We start from the raw sequence: 24,994 nt of genomic DNA, 5'->3' as shown, positions 1-24,994 counted from the left end.
CTCGACTACTGTAAATAAATGCTACAATGAACGTAGGGGTGCATATATCTTTTCAAATTAGTGTTTTCATATTCTTTGGGTAAATAACCAGAAGTGGGATAGCTGGATCATATGGTGGTTCTATTAATATTTTGAGGAATCTTCATACTGTCTTCCATAAGGGCTCACCAATTTACATTCCCACCGACAGAGCACAAGGGCTCCCTTTTCTCCACATCCTTGCCAACACTTGTTATTTCTTGTCTTTTTAATAATAGCCATTCTGGGGCTTCCCTAGTGGTACAGTGGTTAAGAATCCGCCTGCCAATGCAGGGGACATGGGTTCGAGCCCTGGTCCGGGAGGATCCCACGTGCCGCAGGGCAACTAAGCCCTTGCACCACAACTACTGAGCCTGCACTCTAGAACCCGCGTGCCACAGCTACTGGAGCCCGTGCTCCGCAACAAGAGAAGCACCGCAATGAGAAGCCTGCACGCCACAGCGAAGAGTAGCACCTGCTCGACGCAACTAAAGAAAGGCCGCGTGCAACAATGAAGAACTAATGCAGCCAAAAACAGATAAATAAATTTATTTAAAAAATAATAATGATAGCCATCCTAACAGGCATGAGGTGATAGCTCACTGTGGTTTTGATTTGCATTTCCCTAATAATTAGTGATGTTGAGCATCTTTTCATGTACCTATTGGCCATTTATATGTTTTCTTTGGAAAAATGGCTGCACAGCTCCTCTGCCCATTTTTTAATCAGTCAAAGGTACGACGGTTGAATGTCAGGCCAATAGGGGTAAGGCAGTACCTTATTTAACAAATACAAATTACCTGTCCCTAGATGCTATATATGTAAAAGTCCTGTAATGTCAGCAACCAACCATATATGAAGTGTCAGAATTTTACAGATAAAGGGAATTGAATCCACGGCCATAACAACCAATACTGGACATTGCCAGATAGGGGGTACAGAGTGTCTCCTTCAGCAAGGAAAGGGAAGTCCAGCTTAGAGAAGAGGTCCATTCAGTCTGTGTGGCCTAGGGTCCTTCAATCTTCTCAAGAGCAACGGAGTTTGGAGGCCTTCCTACAATCCTACAATGGACCCAGAAGGAGGGAAGTGCCAGTTTGCTGGCAAAGAGAGTCTTCTAGGGCTACAGGAAAGAAAGGATCGCTAAATAAAGAAAAAGAAAAAGTATATCATAGGATACATAGGAAATAACCATATGGCTTGCAGTGGCAGACAGTGCTGTTTATGTAATTGAAATCATACAGAGTATATTCTCTGACCACAATGAAACCAAACTAAAAATTAACAAACAGAAAAATCTCCAAATATTTGGAAACTAAGGAAAGCATTTCTCAATAATGCCCAAGTTAAGAGGAAGTCTCAAAGGAATTTTTTTTAATACATAGATTGAAGGAAAATAAATATCACAGTATGTGAGACACAGCTAAAGAAATGCTGACAGGGAAAATTATAGCACTAAATGCTTATATTAGAAAAGTGAAATAGTCTGAAATCAATAATTGAAGTTCCTGCCTCAAGAAACTAAAGATCAAGAGCAAAATAAACCCAAGACATCAGAAAGAAGAAAATAATAAAGATAATAGCAGAAATCAATGAGACTGAGAATAGGAAAACAATAGAAAAAAGTTAATGAAACAAAGCTGTTCAAAAATTTTTCCAATAAAACATAAACCTTTAGTAAAACTGACAAGATAAAAAGAAGATACAAATCACTAGTAACAGGAATGAATTGGGGTTATTACTACAGATCCTGCATTTATTAAAAGCTTTGTAAGGGCAGACAGTGAACAATTTTGCACTTATAACTTTGACTACTTAGAAGAAATGGACCAATTCTTCAAAAAGTACAAGCAACCAAAATCCAACCAAGATGAAATAGATAATCTGAATAGTCCTTTAGTCATTAAAGAAATTGAATTCATAATTTAAAAGTTCCCAGATCTTCAGGTCTAGAGGGCTTCACTGGAGAATTCTACCAAATATTAGAGGAAGGATTATCAACAATTTTACACAATTTCTTCCAGAAAATAGAAGGGGTTATATTTTCCAACTCTTTTTTTTAACATCTTTATTGGAGTATAATTGCTTTACAATGGTGTGTTAGTTTCTGCTTTATAACAAAGTGATTGAGCTATACATATACATATATCCCCATATCTCCTCCCTCTTGCATCTCCCTCCCACCCTCCCTATCCCACCCCCCCATCCCACCCCTCTAGGTGGTCACAAACACCTATCTGATCTCCCTGTGCTATGCGGCTGTTTCCCACTAGCTATCTATGTTACATTTGGTAGTATATATAAGTCCATGCCACTCTTCCAACTCTTTTCATGTTGCTAAGCTTACTCTGATACCATAATGAGACAAAGACAGAATGGAAAAACAAAACAAACCCCCCCCCCAGAATCCAGTATCTCTCATGAAATTAGATGCAATGAAATATTAACAAATCAAATCAAGGTATTTATAAAATGAGTCATATACCATAATTAAGTGGGATTTATTCCAATATGTAAGGCTGTTTCAATCTTAAAAAATTAATATATTCCATCATATCAACAGACTAAAACATATGATCATACAATTGACACAGAAAAAGAATTTGAAAAAATCCAATACTCATTCATAATAAAAACTTTCAGCACCCTAGAAATAGAGGGGAACTTCTCCAACTTCATAAAAAACATCTACAGAACACCTACAGCTAATTTCATACTTAATGGTGAAATGCAATTCTTTCCCCGTAAGATTGGAATCAAGACAAGAATGTTCACTCTTATCATTCTTATTCAACATAACATTGGAAGTACAGGGACTTCCCTGGTGGCACAGTGGTTAAGAATCCGCCTGCCAGTTCAAGGGACACGGGTTCAAGCCCTGGTCTGGGAAGATCCCACGTGCTGTGGAGCAACTAAGCCCGTGCGCCGCAACTACTGAGCCTGCATGCCTAGAGCCCACGCTCTGCCACCACAATGAGAAGCTTGTGCACCACAACGAGAGCAGCAACAAAGACCCAATGCAGTCAAAAAATAAATAAATTTATTAAAAAAAAAACACTGGAAGTACAAGCCAGTGCAATAAGGCCAAAAATGACATAAAGTGAAAAAATAAAACTGCATATTTGCAGGTAATACAATTGTGCACACACAAAATTTCAAGGAATCTACAAAAAACTTCTAGGACTAGTAAGCAAATTCAGCAAGGTTGAAAGATACAAAATCAATATGCAAAAATCAATCCTCTTTCTATATACTAATAATGAACATTTGGAAATTGAAATTTAAAATTCAATGCCATTTGTAGTTGCTCCAAAGAAAATTAAATACTTGGGTATAAATCTAACAAAAATGTACAGGATCTGCATCTGTACTGGGAAAATGACAAAAAGTTCTTGAGAGAAATCAAAGAAAATCTAAATAAATGAAGAGACATACTGTGTTCATGGACTAGAAGACACACATAACAAGGTTATCAATTCTCCCTACACTGATTTATAGGCTTAATATAAATCCTGTCAAAATCCCAGCAAGATTTTTTGGAAGACATAGATAAACTTGTTCTAAAATTGATGTGGAAAGGCAAAGGACCTAGAATAACTAAATTTTGGAAAAGAATAAAGTGGGAGGAATCACTATCCCTGATGTTAAGTCTTACTGCAGTGATCAAGAGTGTGGTATTGTAGGCATATATAGTTCAATGGAACAGGTTGGAGAACCCATAAGCAGATCCACACAAAAATGCCCAACTGATTCTTCACAAAGTTACAGAAGCAATTAAATGGAGGAAGGATAGCCTTTTCAGAAAAATGTGCTGGTGCAATTGGACATCCATAGGCAAAAAACAAAAAGAAAAACAACTCAGCCTAAACCACACACCTTATACAAAAATCAACTGAAAACAGATCATGGGGCTAAAACATAAGACATAACTTAAAACTTCAAAGAAAACATAAGAGGAAATCATCAGGACCTAGAGTTAGGCAAAGATTCTGAGAACTAACATCAAAAGCATGATTCATTAAAGGAAAAATTAATAATTTGGTCTTCATCAAAATTTAAAACTTTTGCTCTGTGACAGACTCTATTAAGAGGATTAAAAGATAAGCTACAGACTGGGAAAAATATTTTTATACCATATATCTGACAGAGGACTTGTATCTAGAATATAAAAAGAACTCACCTAATCGCAACAGTTAAACAACAAACAATTCAATTAGCTATGGGTAAAACTCATGAACAGACATTTTACTGAAGAGTACCCAACAATGGAGGCACCGTGTCATTCACCATTTCATGCCCCCATATCACCTCCCAGTCACCCTCACTCCCACGGTTACTTTAACTTTTTTCTCTTCATTGTAGATTTTCTTAAATTCCATCAGTTGAATTTAGACACATTTTTTTAAAACAAAAAGGTGGAGAAAGAAGTGTAATACAGACACTTCAAGGGTTACAACACCAACTACCAGGAGAGTATTGTCTGCTTGACTGGGAGCTCAGGGAGTAATGTGGAGTCCATCCTGCAGAGATGGCTGGAGCATTGGGGACCCTTTTATCCTTAAAGTAACTGAGGTTGGGAAGAGATCAGGAGGCACAGAAGGATCAGCTCCACACCGGTAAGCGTAGATTTGCACTGACTTTCGTTTTTAAGTGGCCGTCTACTCAGCCTCAAGAAACAAACTTTTAATAACTAAGGCATTAGGCAGCTGGATTCAATCCTACCTCAGGGACTTAACTCCTAAACATTCATCAGCAGGTAGCATATGCTATTGAGTCTCAGAGACTCTTTTTATATCGTGTATCTCAGCCAATGTAGTATAGTTACAACAGAAAAACAGTTATTTCTGGAAATAGGTATGTGAACACTTTGGTCTCAAGCAGTAGGTGCCGGGGGGATTTTATGTTGCAGTGAAAGAGCAAGTGGAATCAACCAATCCTCAGAATCATTCATTCATCAGGAACTCTGCTAGGTGCTGAGGATATAGTAGTAAGCCAGTCATTATCTCTTATCACTCAGCCTCATACCAGCCCTTCTTCATCCCGATCTGTAAACAGGGTAAGGAGGCTACAAACATTATTTCTCACCAATGTGTACTCTCTGATGAATGACGAGGTCAAAGTTGCTGCTAAAGGCTTTGCCACACTCCTCACATTCATAGGGTTTCTCCCCAGTGTGGATTCTCCTGTGCTTAGTCAGGCCTGAACTCTGAGCAAAAGTCTTCCCACATTCATGGCAATAGTGCCACCTCCTCCCAGAGGCATTTTCCTGGTTTCTTTGTAACCTGCCCTCCTGTGCACCAGCTTCTGCACATGTAGAAATCTGGGCAGTGTCTTCACCCAGGTGGCATGGCATCTGCCCAGGTTCCTGTTCTGGATGGTCCTCATCTGGAGGCAGGTCCCTGATCTTAGTCCATATCTCACCACCTGAAATAACAAATGACCAGCAACTGTCAATTATGTCCTGCCACAGAGGAAAGCTTTGTGATGAGTCCCAGGGAGGCAAGAATTATAGAGGTCTATACATGGCAAGGATGAGGAGTTTAGTACAAGAATAAGAATGGAAATAAGAGGGAGAACAGAGTACTGGGGAGGAAGGAGGCAAGGATGGGAATGGGTCCATCAGAAGAATGATACAAACTGGCAAGGTGGTGAGGACTGTGCTAGGGATACATGCAGTGGCTCTAAGTTCTAAGGACAGTAAGGCAGGCTCGTGCACCTAGGATTAAATACTAAAAGGGTAGCACAGAAGGCAACAGTAAGCAAGGCAAGTGAAAGGATTTCTGAAGCATTTAGTAAGAAAACAGGGGAAGTGGGGACTCAGAAATTGATCACCAAATAATGACAAGTGCAGCCATCTCTCCTAGTATTCCAGGTAGTGGCAGGATCCCCAAACAAAACTGGCTTCAACCTTCAACACTAGGAGATCTGAGTTGGAGTGCCACCCCTGCAATCTTGTGCACCTCTGCACGGCATGCTCATCTCTAAGGCCAGGCTCTGCAGTCAATCTCTGGGTCCCTTCTAGCTCTCACTCTATGGTCCCATGGCCCATTTCCTGAAGACACCCCCTCAGCTCTCCTCCACCATCAGGGCTAGCAACAGGAAGGGAAGGGGAAGAAATCAGCATTTACTGAGCATCTACTATGAGCTGGACCTATACTAGAGGTTGTAAGTGCTTCATCCCACTTAACCTTACTACAGGGCAGAGGAGAAGGCAAGATGAGAAGGGTTAAGGAGCTGGTCAGTAACAGAGTTTAGAAATGGTGATTCTGATCCAAACGTAGGGGGTTCAATGGCTTCTAACAGCCTGGTAGGTTCTAATTCACAAAGGCAGTCAAGAAACCTTATGGGAAATCAGTGCCCATCAGTCTTACCCAAGGAGGTCAGGCTGCCACAGTTCTCTTGCTTTTCAGCTCTGTAGAAATTCACCTGAGCTGAATCCAGCTGTGTCCATCTAGGGGGGAGAGTCAGGGCCACATCTTCCATTTTCAGCGGCCCCTAAAACAATAGGGGCCAAAGATTCATGCTTGAGTAGAGCCTTCATCAGCTGGAACTGGCTGCTTTGTGAACCCCAGGATGGTGTCAACAGTGCCATCTTGCAGCAGAGCAGTTCCTGCCCCTGGCTACCACCTGGGACCTAGAAGTTATTCATTTATTTTCATTTCCATTTATTTGTCAAACACTTCTATAGCACTTTCTATGTGCCTGGCACTGTTTCCAAGAGCACTAAACAATTAACTCATTTAATATAGACAACAACCACTTTAAGGTTGGGACTATTATTAACCCATTTCACTGATGGGGAAACTGAGGCACAGAGCATTTAGGAAGTTTGCCCAAGGTCACCCAGCTACTAAGCGGCAATGCTTAGGATGGGAGCTCAGGGAGAGTGAGTCCAGAGCCCATGCTCTTAACCATTACTCTGTGCTCCCTCGTTACATACATGTGTGCTTTTATGAAAACTCTTTGAGAATTGGTGCTAAGTTCTCAGAATACTAATATTTTTTCTTACTGAAAATAATGAGGATAATATTTTCTAGCTTACAGGATTTGGGGGACCAGCAAACTTGATCACATTATGTGAAATCACCTAACACAGGACCCTGCACATGTGTCCCTGTTAAATGCAGGCTTCTGTCCAGAAATTTATAGTTAAATTACAGTTTTCAAGTTTTACTTTCTCATGTGCAACTCAGAATTTCCCACACCCTCTGTAAGGAATGAAGAGCCTGAAGCTAAGAGACCTGAAATCACTTTTCTGTGTTACAGGGTGCAATAGATCCCAGTGAAGAACCTTGGTCTTGTGGTCACTGGTTAGAAGGCTCTGGCTACACATCCTCTGAAAGAACATTCACAAGGACACAAAATACTGCAAAGAGGAAACAATCTCATAATACAAGTAAGAAGATGCCGGTAAAATCAACCCATTTTCTGTGATCCATGGGCTCCTTTCCAAGTGGTCCATGAACCTGGATAGGAAAAAACTATTTTAATTTTTACTAGCCTCCAGGAGAAGTTTAGCATTTCCTTCCACTATAAACAGGAGCAAAAACCACAATATGGAATAAGCATACCCCGGTCTTTGTCAGCAATAGAAGCTGCAGATGTTTTCACATCACATTACATTGCCACCAGGCAAATATTGTCAGAGTCATTCGTGCTTAGAGCAACTTGGAAATTGCCAGTTATTAGGCCTGTCCCTAGGTCTTATTATTTAGTGCACCAATAAAAAAACATATATAACTTTATCACAAATTTGTTTAATGCTTTCTAACTGTATTTCAATATAATTGAGTTCTTTTATAATCCTGTATATTTTCCTTTATGTATTTTAAAATACTATTATGAGAAGTGCAGGGACTTCATCTTACTGCCAAAGAGGTTCAGGTACAAAAGGAGATTGAGAACTTCTGGATCTTAAAGAAAAGCCCCTCACTCTGATCTGGAGATTTCAGGAAGAAACAGACCACAGCTTTCAGAAGATAAACCTGTTCTCTCTACCTGCGGCATCGGCTCATCCAACTGCTTCCCCAAATACTCCAAGAGCACCACCACGTCCTCCCCGCTCTCCGGATGCTGCTTCCACACCCAGCTCTGCAGGTCCCCCGGCAGGATGGTCAGGAGCTGCTCCAACACCAGCAGCTCCAGGATCTGCTCCTTTGTGTGCACCTCTGGCCACAGCCACAGTCGGCAGAGCTCCCGGAGCCGGCTCAGAGCCTAGCGGGGCCCTACAGCCTCCGGGTAGCGGAAGCCTCGGAAACGCTGGCGGGAGTGCTCGGAGTCCGGAGCTGGGCTGCCTGGGGCGCCCGCCTCAGCAGCCAAGGCGGAGGCTTCCTCCTTTTCCACCTTCACGGTCAGGATCCCGGTCCGGTCCTCTGCAGACTGGGTGTCCGAGGCTACACTTTCCTTCGATTCTCTAGCCATCCTGGACCAAGGCGGTACTCGAGCCTCACCCTAGCTGGGAGCTGTATTTCTGCAGAATATTTCTGGAAGTGGGAGATTGCTATTAACTAGTAAAATTGCAACCAGTTCCCTCCTCCCATGCCCAGGAGCTCAAGGACATTGCTGGGGAGCAGCTGCAAAGATTTCTTCCCCAGGTTGAAGTGTCTCTGCGGTTCCACTCTTTGCACCACCCCAAGCCTTAATCCCACAACGAGCTCCCCAAAAGATATCATGGGGGTGGCCCTGGATAGCCCCTCCCCACCCCAGGTCTCTGGATGAGCCAGGAGAGAAATTGAGACCGGCTGGGTGGACCTCTGACTGGGACCCAGGCCGCTTCCTGGACTCTATATGAAGCCTTCTCAGTGACCTGCTCAGAGTTCTCTCATTTGCAACCAGGTCTGTGGTTGGCCAACTTATAAAATGACCCCAAAGGCCCAAATCCCCAGGACCTTGAATATGATGAGGTAGCATGCCTGGACTGACCACAAAGAACTGAATTCTACCAACAACCCCAAAGAGCTTGTAGCAGATTCCTTCCCAGAGCCTCCAGATAAGAGCCCAGCCTTACCAACACCTTGACTTTGGCCTTGGAAGGTCCTAAGCAGAGAACTCAGCTGAACCTGCCTGGCCTTCTGACCTACAGAACTTTGAAATAATGAATAGGTTGTTTTAAGCTGATAAATTTGTGGTAAATTGTCATGCAGCAATAGGAAACGGATACCAGTTCCTTATCTGCTGTCAAGGCACTGCAGGAAGGAGAAAGAAAAAATGGCAGGTCCTGGATCAAAAGAAATGGGACTGAATTTTTAAACCCTGGACACCTGGTAGTGAGGCTCTCGGTTGCCCAGACAACTGGCATAAAAGTGACACTCAAATTCAGCTGAAAGTATAGCTTCCCTAGACCCCTCTGTGCTTTGGGCTGGAAGGGACCTTTAGTTTCTCTCAGAAACACCAAAGAAGCAGAATACATTACCAAGCCCTTGCCCAGGAGAGAGAAGTGGCTGCCCCTGGTCCTTGGCACTTCACTCTGCCACTCTTTCCTCCCCTTCAAAGCTAGACTTCTTGGAAGGAAGCCTCTGGTCCCTGACTCTAGTCCTCACCTCCCACTATCCTTCAACACACCGTGGGCAGCAAACCACCAACAATGACCACTGCGATTGCTCCTGCGAATGTAAACAGAGGTTTTTCCCCCAGTTACCATTTCTCACGGCTGCTTCTCAGGCAGCCAGGTTGATGTGGCTGTCACTTCCAGAAACTATCTTGTTCCTGGATTCAGGGGCTCCATTCTCTCCTGATTCCCTCCTTCCTGTTTCTTTCCAGCCCCCATTCACAGTCTGGTTAGGTGCAGACTATCAAGCCAGGTTGCCTGGGTTCATAATCCTGGCTTTACTACTTAACTTGTTGGGTAATAGCCAATAGGGATATTGTGAGTATTAAGTAAGTTTATGTATAAAGTTCTTACAACAGTGCCTGGCTCCTGGTAAGTACTATATAAATGTCAGCTAATAGTATAATTCATTTGGCTTTCTCTTTTTAAGTATGAGTGGGCCATGGAGTTTTGTTTGGGGGTTTTTCTTTTTTGTTTTTGGGTTTTTTGGTTTTAACTTAAAAAAATTTTTGGCCATGGCATGCGCCATATGGGATTTTAGTTCCCCAACCAGTATTGAACCCCGTGCCCCCTGCAGTGGAAATTCAGTCTTAACCACTGGACCACCAGGGAAGTCCTCTGGAGTTCTGTTCTTGACCCTTTCTTTTCTCTCTCCACATTCTTCCCCAGAACTGTCTTTAATCACTTATAAGATTTTAGCTCTCATTTCTACACTGAAGACTCCTGATCCCTATCCTGAGCTGCCTCCCAGACAGTTCTGTCTGGAAATCTTGCAAACGAATCCAATTCAGTATGCCCAAACCCAGCTGATTTTCTTCCCCCCAGTCTACTCCTGCCCCAGAATGGCATCCTCTAGAAACAGTGGCACCAGCTGCCGGGTTTCCTTAGAATCATCTGTGACTTGCTCTTCTCATTCAGTTGCCACACTGGGTCACCTGGTCCAATCTATCCTACCTATGGGATGTCTCTCAGATCTGTTTCCTTTTCTCCATTCTTATTGCTATTGCCTTGGCCCAAGCCCTCATTATTGTCTCTAGCCTACTAAGTGTTTCCAACCCCTCCAGTCCTTCCTTACTTTCTAGGCTGTGAACTGAGAGAGCTCTTTCTAAAATACATACCTAATCAAGTCCCTCCTCTGCCTAAAACCACTGATGCTCCCCTTCACACCCAGATAAAACACCTGTTTCTACTCATGCTTGCTGCAGATCCTCTGTCCCCATAAACTGGTAACCAAACTCTGGGAGCATCACATACGGTCACACAGCTTGTGTACTGCTCACACAGCTTGTGTACTGTACAGCCAGTGGGGGCTCAGGTAGGGCAAACCTGTGCCCTCCAGTGGTTTTTATTTTATTTTATTTTATTTATTTATTTATTTATTTATTTATTTATTTTCTAGTTGCGGCAAACGGGGGCTACTCTTCGTTGCGGTGAGCGGGCTTCTCATTGCGGTGGCTTCTCTTGTTGTGGAGCATGGGCTCTAGGCGCGTGGGCTTCAGTAGTTGTGGCTCGCGGGCATACTTGCTCCGCGGCATGTGGGATCTTCCCGGACCAGGGCTTGAACCCGTGTTCCCTGCATTGGCAGGCGGATTCTCAACCACTGCGCCACCAGGGAAGCCCTAAAACATTTTTGATGAGTTATGCTAGAGGATATATTTTACTACATTATCTTTTCATTCTTTCTAGAAGAATTTAAATTACAAAATTAACATTAAAAGACAGTCCAAGAATATAAAGATGACAATTTAGGAGAACATTATCATAGAAGTGCATCAGGCAGTTAATTAATAAAAATATTTTGTTATTTTTCTGACTTTCATGTTTGCGATGCTTTCAAGACTTTAAAATTTGTAATATGTAATTTTCCATTCCAAATCTCCATTTTCATACCTATGTTTCACCCAAATTATATATATTAGATCTCGCACTGTCTATATTTCTCTTTTAAGCTTCTTGAGGGTCAAGATCTGTGTTATTATATCCAATCCTTAGAGGAAACCCTTGGCACAAAGAATGCATTCAGAGAATTTGTTAAATGAATGGATAAAAAAATAAATTCAACGTCTTAACATATATTATCTATCCCCTTCTCTCCACTACTGTGGCTACTGCCTTGATTCAGGCCCTCACTATATCTACCCTGGATTCTTGCAGTTGTCTCCTAACTGGTCTACCTGCCTGTAATCTCAAATCCTTCCAGTCTACCCTCCACACTGCTGCCATGGTAACATTTCTAGGGGCAAATCTGATCATATCAGCCCAAACTCTCTGGTTAGGGATCCAGGAACAGTAACTGCAGGTGCCCCCTGCTATATATTCCCTTCTCCAGTCATCGTGATTTGCCCAATTTTCTGGATGACCAAAGTATCTCATCCCATTCCTGATTTTATTCTTTTATTCCATCTCTGGAAATTCCTTTCTCTTGTTCTATTTCCCTTGTATTAAATACAAGGGCAAACTCCTACAGTTTCCTGATCTGCTCCATTAGTTTTGCTCTTTGGCCTAATACATACATTTATCTTCTAAATACTTACACGGCATTTACTATGGTCCAGGGACTATCCTAATCGATTTACAAACATTTACTTCATTTTTATTTCATTTCACATACAAGTCTGCTGTATACAGTTACTTGTTTCTGTGCCTGTGTCTCCTTCTAGACTGCGATTCTAGAAAACAGAGGTTGAGAGTTAAAAATGAACAAACAAAAAACCCCAACCACAACTACCATCTCTCCTTTGTGGTGTCAAAGGGACCAGAGTTAGGAGAGCGCCTCAGGAAGCAATGGGCGGTAAGTACCAGACTGGAGGAACTATGAAGTCCCTTTCGGCCCTAACATTTTGCATTGCTATGATCATCTGATTCCCAGATGCCGGGAGCCACTCCGTTCAGAAATCTCGCTGGGTTTCCCCGCCTCGGGCTGGATTTCTGGTTCCGAGTCTTGTAACGAGGCAGTCATAAAGTGCATCAACCTCCGGAGCTCCTAGAGAGAGCAAGATCGCGGAAAGGGATGCTTGGCTTCAGCGACGGGGCTCGGAACGATGACGCACTTCCGGCCTTTGTGGTGTGTGGGTTGTACGGGGGCTGCTGCCCTCGCCACGGATCCGAAGGTCCCGGGACCCCGAAGGTGAGTCCCAGGCCCCTCGTCCCGACCCTCCCGCCCCGGGAAGATTAAAGTCGGTGACTTGGGGTAGACCGGGAGGGGACGTCTGCGCGGGCGTGGCCTCGCCATCCTCTCGCCGTCGCCACGACACAGGGCTGAAGCCCCAGTGGAGTAGAAGGAGGTCCCGCCCCTGCCCAGGCGGGGCTTTGTGGTCTCGAGCGGAGGTGTGGAGGTGGAGGAGGAGCGTCCGACTGGGAGTCTCGCTCCCTGTCAAAAGCCCGACTCCGTATATACCCATCACTTTTATTTCACAAGTGTTAACATTATACAGTATTTATCTCATCTATTTTTTCTTTAAATGTTTCGAAATAAATTACAAGCATCATGACTTGTCACCCCTAAATAGTTTCGTATATGCATCTCTGAAAATTAAGGATATTTTACATACATAAATCATAACCCCAACATCAACACACCCAGCTAAACCTAAGCGCATTCCCTAGTATTACCTGACACCTACTTCATATTCAAATTTCCCTTCGTTGTCCTACAAATGTTTTTTGCAGTTGGTTTGTACCAACTAGGATCCAATTAAAGACCACTCGTTGCATGTAGTTAAGTCTCAATTTAAACCAGTCCTATCCTTCCCCTCCCTTCTTCCCATCCTATTGCCTGGTTGAAGGACTTGTCAGTCGTCCCGTAGAGTATCTTCATTTCCGGATTTGCCTGTTTCCTTGTGGTATTTAAGTTGTTCCTCTTTTCCTTGCCTTTGTGATCAGTTTTCCTTGGAATTTATTTTGCAACACAGGTGGTTTATGATTTTCATTATCTCTTCGTTGTGCTGATATGCTAATATGCTGAAGCTAATAAGAAAAACGCTCGGGAATTCCCTGGCAGTCCAGTGTTTAGGACTCCGCGCTTCCATCGCAGGGGTCGGGGTTCGATCCCTGGTAAAGGAACTAAGATCCCGCAAGCCGCGGGGCGCTGCTGGGGAAAGAAAGGAAAACGCTTTTTACGCCACGTCATGTTTTAATTTTTTTAGTTCAATTAAGGGAGATGGGGACACATCAAATTCTGCAATTGTAGCACTCTTTTATCATGTATTTGCTGCCTGACACGTAATAGGCACTTAGTAAATATTTTTAAGTGAATTCCTTTGTGGGTTACAGGTAATGCAGTGAATTTAGGATGAGTTGTCCTCTTTCCTCCAGGAGTGTACCTTATACACATCTTCGAGATTATGGCTTTTATTTCATTCTATTATAATTTTATCTCCATGAGTTATAAACTCCTGTGTATACCCAGCTCTTAGCACAGCTCCATAAATAACTGTCCAAAGACTGCAGCACTTTTTTCAAACAAAAGTTAAGCTGTTTTGCCTTTCAGTTGTATTTTTCAAAGTTAAATTAATTTGATGAATACATTAACATTATACCTAAGTGGCAGTCTTTTGGATCCAGTGCAATAGCCTCCACCACCACGCTTTCAACTTTTGCCTTTTCTGCTTCCACTCTCTTGCCTCCACCTTCATTTCCTCAGCTCGCCTACCATACAGTAGCAGAGCATCTTAAAACGTAAACCCAGTCTTGTCACTTACCTTCGTAAAAGCCTTCAGTGGCTTTTCAGTGTAATTAGAATTAAAAAATAAACTCCTGTGCCCTGCATGATCTGCCTTGTCTTACCAGCCTAATTTTTGCCACTCTCCTCTCACATGGCTGTAGGCACTCTGCCTCCTTTCATTGTTTTGACCACACCATGCCCTGCCTCAGGGCTTTTGACCAGTTCTCCCCCTGCCCCCCACCTCTACTCTGCAGGGCTCACTCCTTTTTGTTCTTAAGGGCTCACCTCTCACCATCCTATCTTAATAGGTCCTCCATTTATTTGATAACTCAGTGTCTTCCCCATTAGAATGAAAGCTCTAGCAACACAGCGACTGGTTCTCTCTGGAGCACAGCCAGGAGGCAGGACAGCAGAGGAAATCAAATAAGAAATCTTTGGTAGCTGTGACAAAGCGAAAGAGAGGCATGGACATATAAAAAAAAAAGAAATCTTTGGTTAATATAAATGGCACTAAATTTACTGACTATGTTTTAAAAATACAAGAGTCTTAAACCATTTATAGAATTTAATGTTTCTTTCAATTGTAGAACTGAAGTCCCTGGTAGGACCAAGGTCTCCCTTTCCTTGCTGGCTGCCACTGTGGGACTGGTCTCAGCTTCTTGAGGCTGCCTGCATTCCTTTACTGGTGGCTCCCTCCATCAGCAAGTCAGCAATTGTGTATCTAATCCTTCTCATACTTCAAACCTCTGACTTCGTCTTCTGCTACCAGCCAGAGAAAATTCTGCTGTTAAAGGAGTTATGTAGTAGGTTAGGCCCACCGAGAGATCTCCTAAGGCCAACTTAATTACATCTTAATTACACCTTTTATCGTATAAACTAACAATCTTAAGTGACATGATGACAATCATAGAAGACGGAGATCATGTGGCTATCTTAGAATTCTGCCTACCACAGTTCCACTGTTTGTTTATCCTGCAGTTGATGGACATTCGGGTTGTTTCTAATTTGGAGCTATTTTGAATAAAGCTGCTCTGAACATTTCTGTAGTTTTAGCTTTTAGTGGACGGAAGCACTTGTTTCTTTGGGGTATATATCTGGGAGTGGAATTACTAGGTCATGGCGTACACATATGTTCAGCTTGTCAAAGAATGATGAGACCATCACTCAATATCTGAAATGAAAAGACAGCTGGAGAGATATCCTGACTAGGAACACCTCCCTAGGTACAGAAGAGATTGCTGCTGTTACACAGGCATTTTGAGAAGCATGGAGTTCGGTGGGCTGACATCATCTCTGGGGACTTGGTTTCATGGGACAAACTGTTGTTGATTAGTTGGCTCTCAGAGCTGTGTTTATTGGAACGAGTCATTACAGATTGTCTGATTTTCAAAAGCTATGGGTTGCCACTAATTGATGGACTTAAAAAAACATGTTCTCTGAAGTGAATTGTTGATTGATTGAACAGACCAGTTCAGGGCTATTTTTTTTAATTAATTTTTATTGGAGTATAGTTGCTTTACAATGTTGTGTTAGTTTCTCCTGTGAAGCAAAGTGAATCAGCTGTACGTATACATATATCCCCTCTTTTTTGGATTTCCTTCCCATTTAGGTCAGTTCTGGGCTACTTGATACCACAGCTGCAGAACTTTTTTTACTCTCAAGCTTTAAGAGATAGTTCTAAAGAATTTTCCAAAGTGGTTGTACCCATTAAAGTATCATATTAATGTATGAGACTTCCATTCGCTCCAATTCCTTGCTGATTTACCCTTAAATTATAAGATGTGTATTTACTTTTAGAATTTTTTTTAATGAGGTCTGTTGTTCAGTATTTCTATTCTCCTGACAACAAGGGCCTTAATACACTCTTTCTACTGAATTGACCATCTACCACATCTTGTTATTATAAAGAATTTTAGTTTTATATTCTTCCCCTTTTGTGTAGTAAAACATTCTCATGTAAAAAAATGTAATAGGGGTTATCCACTGAAAAATTCCACATCATGCCTGCTCCCAACCACTCATTTCCCATCCCCAGAGACAGGTAATGTTGCTTGGGTATCCTATATATATATATATATATATATATATATATATATATATATATATATATATATATATATATATATTCCCTTTTTTAAATACAACTAATAATATTTTTCACAGTGGTTCTTCACCTTGCTTTTTTCACTAAATGTATCTTACCAGTCCTTTCATATCTGTACATAAAGAGCTTCCTCATTTTTAAAACCTGCATAGTAGTAGTCCAATATATGGATTACTCTAATTTATTTAACCAGTCCCATATTGGTGGACATTTAGGTTGTTTCCAACCTTTTGCCTCACAAACAGTGCTACAGTAAATAATCTTCTATGTACATCATTGTACATGTGAATGAATATATTACTTTACAGGAAGGTTTTTTTTCCATAATCATTTAAATTTATTGCCATATTTTGTCAGTTTTTGGACTTATGTTGTTTCCTCTGTTTCATACCTTCTTTCTGAGTTCACTTTTGTTTGCTGAACTACATCCTTTAGTTACTCTCTTAGGAAGGGTTCATGCGTTGTAAATGGCTTCATTTTGCTCTATTTATTTATATTTAGCTGGGAGTAAATTCTGTGTTGACAGTCATTTCCCCACTCTGATTGCCTTCTGGACTCCATTTATGAACACTTTGCTGTCTTTCCTTTGTAGGTAATCTGTCTCTTTTCCTCTGGTAGGTTTTAAGATTGTCTCTTTATCCTCAATAGGCTGCAGTTTCACTATATTATGTCTAGGTGTGCACTCTTGATCTGAGAAGTCAGGCCTTCATTTCTGGAAAATTCTTAATTTTTTTTCTCAACTATTATTTCTCAGTCATTCACTACATTCTCATCTTCTGAAGCTCCTGTATATTAATGTTGCATTTTCTTAACATTTTATATATATAGTATGTATATATATTTATGTATTATATATGTGTATATATATGAAAGAGCAGTTAAGAAGATATATATATGAAATATTCTCTCTTTCTTCTTAACTGCTGTTTCATATTTTTCATCTCTTGCTGCATTCAGAGTAAAGCCTTCAGTATTGTCTTAAAAATCACTGTTATTCTTCAGCTGTGTCCGTTCTGTTGTTTATCCCCTAATGCATTTTATTTATTTATTTATTTATTTTTCTTTTTGCGGTATGCGGGCCTCTCACTGTTGTGGCCTCTCCCGTTGCGGAGCACAGGCTCCGGATGCGCAGGCCCAGCGGCCATGGCTCACGGGCCCAGCCGCTCCGCGGCATATGGGATCCTCCCAGACCGGGGCACGAACCCGTATCCCCTGCATCGGCAGGCGGACTCTTAACCACTGCGCCACCAGGGAGGCCCTCCCCTAATGCATTTTAAATGTCAAAGTTTTTTCTTAAATCCTAAGATTTCTCATTAGTCCTTCTTTATATCAACCCGATGTTGCATTTTTTGCCTGTTTTGGTTTCATTATCTCATGTATTTCTCAAAATCACTTATTTAAAAAATTCCTTAGACTATAAAATAAATTTCGTATCAAGTGAATTTCTATTCTGATTTGTTGATTATTTTTCTTAGGGTTAGAGTTATTCATGCATTTTGGAATTTAGTTTGTAGGTTTATTTTGTGTGGGCAGCTTTCTGTTTTAGATTTCTCTCTCTTCTTCATTCAGCATTATATTTAAGACCCTTTCTGGGACTTACACCCAGTATTTGAGTGTTGCTGCCCCAAGAAGTTCTTAGGGCTGGCAGACCTAGTATGGGGCCAGCAGCTTCAGGGCTTAGTTACTGCAGATGAGACTGGTCCTGTCCCTTGACCCCTGGGTCCATAGTTTCTGATAAAGCCGTAGTCTGAGTCAGTAGCCTACAGTCTTTTTTTTTTTCCTACCCCCTTTCACGAGTGTGGAAGTCCACTGAAGCCTCTAGCATCAGAAAATATTTCTTCCAAGATTTTCAACTGTCTACTGAATTTGGCCTGTGAATTCAATGGTTTATTTTGTTGGGTCTATTTCCTCTATAAAAAGAGGATATTCAACTTATTAGTACTGCTTTGCTAATAATACCTGGTGGTTTTTTAATGTTTAGCAATTGCTATGGGCCAGGTACCGTGCTAAGCTTTTTATATGCATTACCTTATATAATTATCACAGTTCTGTGAGAGGGGTGCTTTGGTCAGTCCCATTTTAGAGAGGCCACATGATTTGAACATTAGTCTCTACCTTGCAGTGCTTCTCTAAAGATGATTTTAAAGAACTCAGTCCATTCAGTTTATCAGATGTGTATCAAGTACAAGAGGTGTCTGGGATCTGTAGCAGGTTGGGACATGGGTGGGAGAGGAGACAGGAGACAAGGGAGGACTAGCTGGGAACATAGGGTAACACATACAAATCCTAAGAGCAGTGGTGGCATAGGGGAGAATAGGAAGAGTGCATTTTCTCTGCCTTCTCCCTTCCCTGCCCTTGCCATGGCTTGATGAAAGGAAAAGGGACGTAGATAGGGAGAATTCATTTGTTTATCCAGAAAACAGGGATAAAGACAGAGTTCATGGTGGCGCAAGATCAGGAGGTAAATCCTAAGTCCACCAACTGTGGGGAGAGCAGCACAGCGAATGCAGAGGCTGCCCCACCTAGGGCTTTGGGTCTGTGAGGGGTTGCCTGTGGTGCTCAAGAGAAAAACCTGATCACCATGGTTTCTCAGTAGCGTTAGATGCAGAACCTATAGTCACAGAACAATTTTTGCCATATTTTTAATAATAGTGGAATCCAGTGTAAATTCATAAGAATTCTCAGGCTTACAAGTCTTCCTGGACTGAAGACTCAACAAACCTGATACCCAGATGCTTCAGTAAGGAGTAAAAAATTAGAGTTGATGCTGGATATGGACAAAGAATAAGACCCACAATCTTTGTAACACTCTCTATTCTTAACACTACAACATAAGTTGCTGTGAATATTGTACTAAAGTCTGTGTCTCCCACTGCAAATCCCATAAAGGCAAGGACCAGGTCTGTTCCTTTTCATTGCTTTGCCCTAAGTGCCCACACTATGCCAGGCATCTGGTAGGCACATGATATTTGAATGAATGGAATAAATACATTTTCCCCCAATAAAGTATAACTGAGAAACTTTTCTCAGTTCTCTCAGACCTTAATGATTCTATTAAAACAGGACTAAAGTCATATATAAAACTTAAATTCCACTGCTAAAGTAAACATTGTATTAGTGTAACCACCATTAAACCTCCCAACTTAAACTGCCACAACCCTACAGCATATTCTTACCATTTCCCTCCTGAATCTTACTCAATATTCATTTAAAATACAGGTCTAACTCTATGACAGTGAAATAAAAACCTTGATGACCCTCGGTTTTCCATATCGTAAAGTCTAAACATCTTAGCCTAGAGTTCAGGCTTGTTCTCTATTCTGATGAAATGCATCTTTCCAACCTTATCTCTTGTCATGTATTTTCTCCCCACACGCTATACTCTGTAGTTCAGCCACCAGTACCCGCTGCCTGTCCTTAGAGTCACTGTGCAGTGTAACCTTAAATACCTTTGATTCTGTTGTTTGCTTGGCCTGTCATGTTGAGTTTCCTCCCATCACCCTTTCTCTGCCTGACAAATTTCTGTTCATTATTTTAGGCCTAATTCAAATGTACTTGCCCCTAAGCCACATTCTTTCATTGCTCCATACCCTGTCAGAATTATGTTTTTCCTGCTCATCACTCCTTAGATATTCTGTTGAAGCCTCTATATAGCACTCATCATTTGATATTATGGCTAGTTTTATATGTCCTGTTCTTCCCCTGAAGCTACCATATATCGACTGTGAGGCTTTTAAATCACTACAATTTATTTATTTGTTTATTTTCTTGGAATAAGTACTTTATTTGAAATGGCTCAACAATCAGAAAAAATACAGAAGGTATTATTTTCCTTCCTGTCTTATTCTGAGTTACCTAGTTCCCTCCCCAGAGGCCACCCCTCTGTATTAGTTTTTCATTGCTATAATAATGTGGTGTAACAATTACAAATCTTTGGCAGCATACAGCAATAAACATTTATTTAGCACATGAGTCTGGGGTTCAGCTGATAGAGGCAGGGCTTACTTGTATATCTGCAGTCAGCTGTGAGTCCTCCAGGCAGCTCTGCAAATCTCAGCTAGGCTCACTTACATGTCTGGGGATTAACTGGCTGTTAGCTGACCTAGGCTGGTCTCATCTGCCCCTCTGGGGTGATTTGGCTCTGTCCTGCATGTTTCTTATCATCTGAAAGCCAGCATATCCTCCTAGCAATTGTAGCAGGCAAGGGCAAGCAAGCCCAATCACATAAGTACTTTTCAAGTCTAGCTTGTATCACACTTGCTAGTAACACACTGGCCAAGTCAAGTCACATGGCTGAGCCCAGAATCACAGTGGGAGGGCACAACAAAGTACATGTCTACAGGGAAGGGTGAAGAATTGGGGTCAGTAATATATTCTGCCATATGCCTTTTTTTCCAATTTCTAAACGTACAGAAGTAAAATACTATATATACCTTTTATTAACATAAATGATAGCATAATATTTATTGTTCTTATACTTTGTTTGTTTTCCCCATTACTTTTTAATTTCCATTAAGACATATTTTTCTCATCAGGTACATCCTCCTAAAGAAGGTTAAATCAGGGGATCTTAAATCAGTTACCCCTCTGCCTCAGGCTGGAGTGAGCCCTTCTAAGTTAATCCCAGAATGGCTTCAACAGGGGAACAGGATGGACTTAAGATTGTGAAGGTGGAGGAAGACCCTATCTGGGACCAAGGAACATACCTTCAGGAGAACAGCTTTTCTGGCCAGGAGGCCTCCCGCCAACTTTTTAGGCACTTTTGTTACCAAGAGACTCCTGGTCCCCGAGAAGCACTGAACCGGCTCCGGGAACTCTGTCATCAGTGGCTGAGGCCAGACACACATACCAAGGAGCAAATCCTGGAGCTCCTGGTGCTGGAGCAGTTCCTGACCATCCTGCCCGAGGAGCTCCAGGCCTGGGTGCAGAAGCACCATCCCGAGAATGGGGAGGAGGCAGTGGCTGCAGTTGAAGATCTGGAACGAGAGCTAAGTGAGCCAGAGAACCAGGTGAGAGGAGGAAGATAGGCTCCTGGACACAGAATATTAAATGAAGGGTGAAGTTTGGTGACCCAGGTTGGTTGGCTATAGCCTCATGTATTAATTTTCTGTTGCTGGGTAACAAATTACCTGCCTCCCTAAGCTTTAATGGCTTGAAAAAACAAATATTATCTCCCAGTTTCTGAGTCAGGGTTTTGGGAGCCACTTAGGAGGATCTCTCATGAGGTTGCTGTGAAGATGTCAACCAAGACTATAGTCCTCTGAAGACCTAACTGCGGCTGGTGGACCCACTTCCAAGATGGCTCACTCCCATGGTTGTTGGTAGGGAGCCTCGGTTCTTCACTGGCTGTTCGCAGGAGGTCTTTACCATGTGGATTTCTCTTTAGGGCTCATTGAGTGTCCTCACAACATGTCAGTTGGCTTCCCCAAGAGAGAGACAGAGAAATAGAGAAAGAGAGGATAAGGATGAAACCACATCCTTTTTACTACTTAGTCTCAGAGTTATATACCATCACTTCTGCCATACATTCTATTCAGTAGAAATGAGCCATTTTAAGTACAGCTCTCACTCAAGGGGAGAGGAATTAATGGAAGGAGCATCAAAGAACTTATAAACATATTTTAAACCACTGGGCCACTCTTGTTCTCCCCCTTCTGCTTTTGGGTGTGGATTTAAACTCTGGGTCTTCCACTGTGCCATTGCTCTACAAAATGTCTCATATGGTTCCATATGATCTCTTTCATTGAGTATTAGCCTGGATTCCTGTAGTCCTCCTCTTATGAACCCAAATATACCTACCTGCCTTCAGGCCCCAGACTGTGAACATGGACATTCTGAAGTGCTCTCAGGGGATGCAGTGCATTTGAAGGCCAAGCAGGAATCCACAGCTCTCCAGGTTCAGTCCATGGTGACACAGTTCAAATGTGAATCTTTTGGGCCCCACAAATTTGGAGAACAAGGTAAGGACTTTCACAGGTCCATTCAGGGGATCTCTAATGGTTCAGTATAGGGTAGTAAAGACTGTGGACTCTGGCACCAAATTGCCTGGGTTGGAATTTAAGCACTGCTACTTAGAAGCTATGTGACATTGGGCAGGTCAAGTAACCTTCCTGTGCCTTCAGTTTATGCATCTGTAAAAATGGAGATAATCATAGTATGGAGTCAGAGAGTCTTTTGAAGATTTAATAAATTAATATACATAAAACACTTAGAACAGTTCCTGCTTCCTAGTAAGCACTCCACAGTGCCTGCTTGTGTACATCCTCTCTGGAAGCCTCACCTTCTCTGGGTGATCCCCTCCATCCCCTTCAGCAGGTGCTGATGACCCCTTACTCTGTTGGTCTCAATATCTCCATTTAGGTCTTCTGTGGATTCCTAGAATATGTGTGCTTGATATGGATCTTCCTGTTCCCCACCCTGTGGTTATACTCTTTCATAAAGGAAAGAGATGACATTGTTTGATCTATTTATTATTCTAGATGGTGAAACTGTACTTGAAAACCAGGACTTGGCATCGAAACAAGAAGTCTTAAAAGAAATGGGACATTTTGAGAATAGCAGACTCCAAAGAGATGTTCCTTTAGATTCTAAGTACAGAGAAACTTGTAAACGTGAGAGCAGGGTAGAAAAGCAGAGGGAACACCCCACTGGAGAGAGACGTCACAGGTGCAATGAATGTGGGAAAAGCTTTACTCAGAGTTCAGTTCTCATTCAGCACCAGAGAATCCACACTGGGGAGAAGCCATATGAATGTGAAGAATGTGGAAAGACCTTCAGCCAGAGGTCAGGCCTGGTTGAACATCAGCGGAGCCACTCTGGAGAGAAACCCTATCAATGTAAGGATTGTGGGAAAGCCTTTAGTGCCAGCAATGGCCTCATTAGACACAGAAGGATCCACACAGGGGAAAAACCATATGAATGTGAAGAGTGTGGGAGAGCCTTCCGCCTGAGCTCATACCTTGTTCAGCATCAGAGGATACACACTGGAGAGAAGCGCTATCGCTGTAACGAGTGTGGTAAAGCCTTCAGTCAGAATGCGGGGCTTTTCCAGCATCTCCGAATCCACACTGGTGAGAAACCCTATCAATGCAGTCAGTGCAGTAAAAGCTTTAGTAGGCGAACACTCCTTATAAAGCATCAGAGAAGCCACACTGGAGAGAGACCGTATGAGTGTGATGAGTGTGGGAAAGCCTTCAGTCATCATTGCAACCTCATTAGGCATTTTAGAATCCATACTGTTGCCAAACTGGACTAATCCCATGGACCACCAGGGCCCCTAAATGAGGTGATCTTGGAAAGTAAGATTTTCAAGTGGCTTATTTTGCTCTTATGAAATTTATTTTGCTTTGGAGTGTGTGGCTTTTCTGCAGACCAGGTGCTGCTGTCTCCTGGGTGGATGACTGTTGGCAGTTGCTTGGCAACCTCCTTCTTCCCTATCCCTTGGTTCATTTCTAACGATTTCTCTTAAAGGGACCAAATCTTACCTGGAGATAAATTGGTATGGAGGGGCCGTTATTGAGTAATATTTAATATTGAATAACTCTAAATGACTAGCAATTGTGTATACTTTTTTTAAGATTGGGTACATTCAAAAGATATTCAGGGATGAGCCTTTTTTTTGTAAAAGTGACATTTTAAACACAATTAAGATTTGGGGGAATAAGAATCATTCCCATTCCCATAGGAAATCATTGCCACAGTCTCCCCAGGAATTTAATGGATGATTTCTTTGTTGCTTTCATCAGAATGGGTGGCAAACTCATTTATTAAGCAGCATTACCCATGGTGTGAAACCTATAGATCTGATGGTTTAGAAATCCATGTCCCATTTTGATATCTAACTCCAAATTCCCAGTGCAGGTCATTACCATATTAAAGTTTCCATTTTTGTTATAAATAACGAATAAGATGATACTTTAAAACCTTTGCAGTGTGCCTGTTTTATTCATAGCCTTTTCTGCCACTGCCTTTTGAAGGCTGGTCAGCAACTTGGAGGGCCATTGCGAGCAGCATCGAGACTCTCAAGAAAAGGAGCCTCTGACCTCGGGCAGCTTGCTGCTTAACTGGGGAGTCCAGCGTCCTCAGGCCATTTACTGTCAGGGTTAAACACACAAATCTGGCACCACACTGTGTAGGCTCATTACCTGCCTCTTCGTCTGTGAGCTGTGTGACTTCGAGCAGTTTAATTAAATGCCCCTATGCTACAGTCTCCCTGTCTATAAAATAGGGGATAAGAGTACCTTTCTCATAGGGAACATAAGAATAAATTAATACAAACTTGTAAAGCACTGAAAACATAACTCTCAATAAACGTGCACTATGATTTACATAAAGAAATAACTTAATACCATCTAATGAATGTAGGTGGAATTGTAAGTATCATGCTTGAACGAAACAGAATGTTAAACGCCTCTGCTGACAGTCTCATTATACTTTTCTCCACAGTCAAAATCTGAATCAGAATTTCAAAAGAAAGGAAATAAAAGTTCAACCTAAAAGTATACCGTACTAAATATGTCTTCAAAGTCTATTTTTAAAAAGTTAAAGAAGTCTATATATGTGTGTATATATGTATATGCATATGTATATATATTTGGTTTTCCTTATAGCTTAGGGACCATAACAACAACCAGAAAACTCTAAAATTCCTTGACTGTTTCATTTG

General features: G+C 41.9%; 1 protein-coding gene and 1 pseudogene across 1 annotated transcript in view; one reads left to right on the top strand and one right to left on the bottom strand.

Moving 5' to 3' along the window:
- LOC132497849 (uncharacterized) overlaps nt 1-24,657 on the top strand; it is a 56,253-nt gene extending 31,596 nt beyond the window's left edge. Inside the window, exons 5-10 of the mRNA XM_060111394.1 lie at nt 8,105-8,365; nt 12,514-12,689; nt 16,922-16,943; nt 20,947-21,338; nt 22,139-22,289; nt 22,809-24,657. Coding sequence (XP_059967377.1) covers nt 8,105-8,365; nt 12,514-12,689; nt 16,922-16,943; nt 20,947-21,338; nt 22,139-22,289; nt 22,809-23,584 — 1,778 coding nt within the window. The 3' untranslated portion in view covers nt 23,585-24,657. The remainder of the gene's footprint in view (nt 1-8,104; nt 8,366-12,513; nt 12,690-16,921; nt 16,944-20,946; nt 21,339-22,138; nt 22,290-22,808) is intronic.
- On the bottom strand, nt 5,090-8,436 carry LOC132497345 (zinc finger protein with KRAB and SCAN domains 4-like; annotated as a pseudogene).
- Nucleotides 24,658-24,994: the final 337 nt, after the last annotated feature.

This window comes from Mesoplodon densirostris, chromosome 10 (assembly GCF_025265405.1).
Source record: "Mesoplodon densirostris isolate mMesDen1 chromosome 10, mMesDen1 primary haplotype, whole genome shotgun sequence".
In the NCBI taxonomy this organism is placed as follows: domain Eukaryota; kingdom Metazoa; phylum Chordata; class Mammalia; order Artiodactyla; family Ziphiidae; genus Mesoplodon; species Mesoplodon densirostris.
This window is presented reverse-complemented; position numbering and strand designations above follow the sequence as displayed.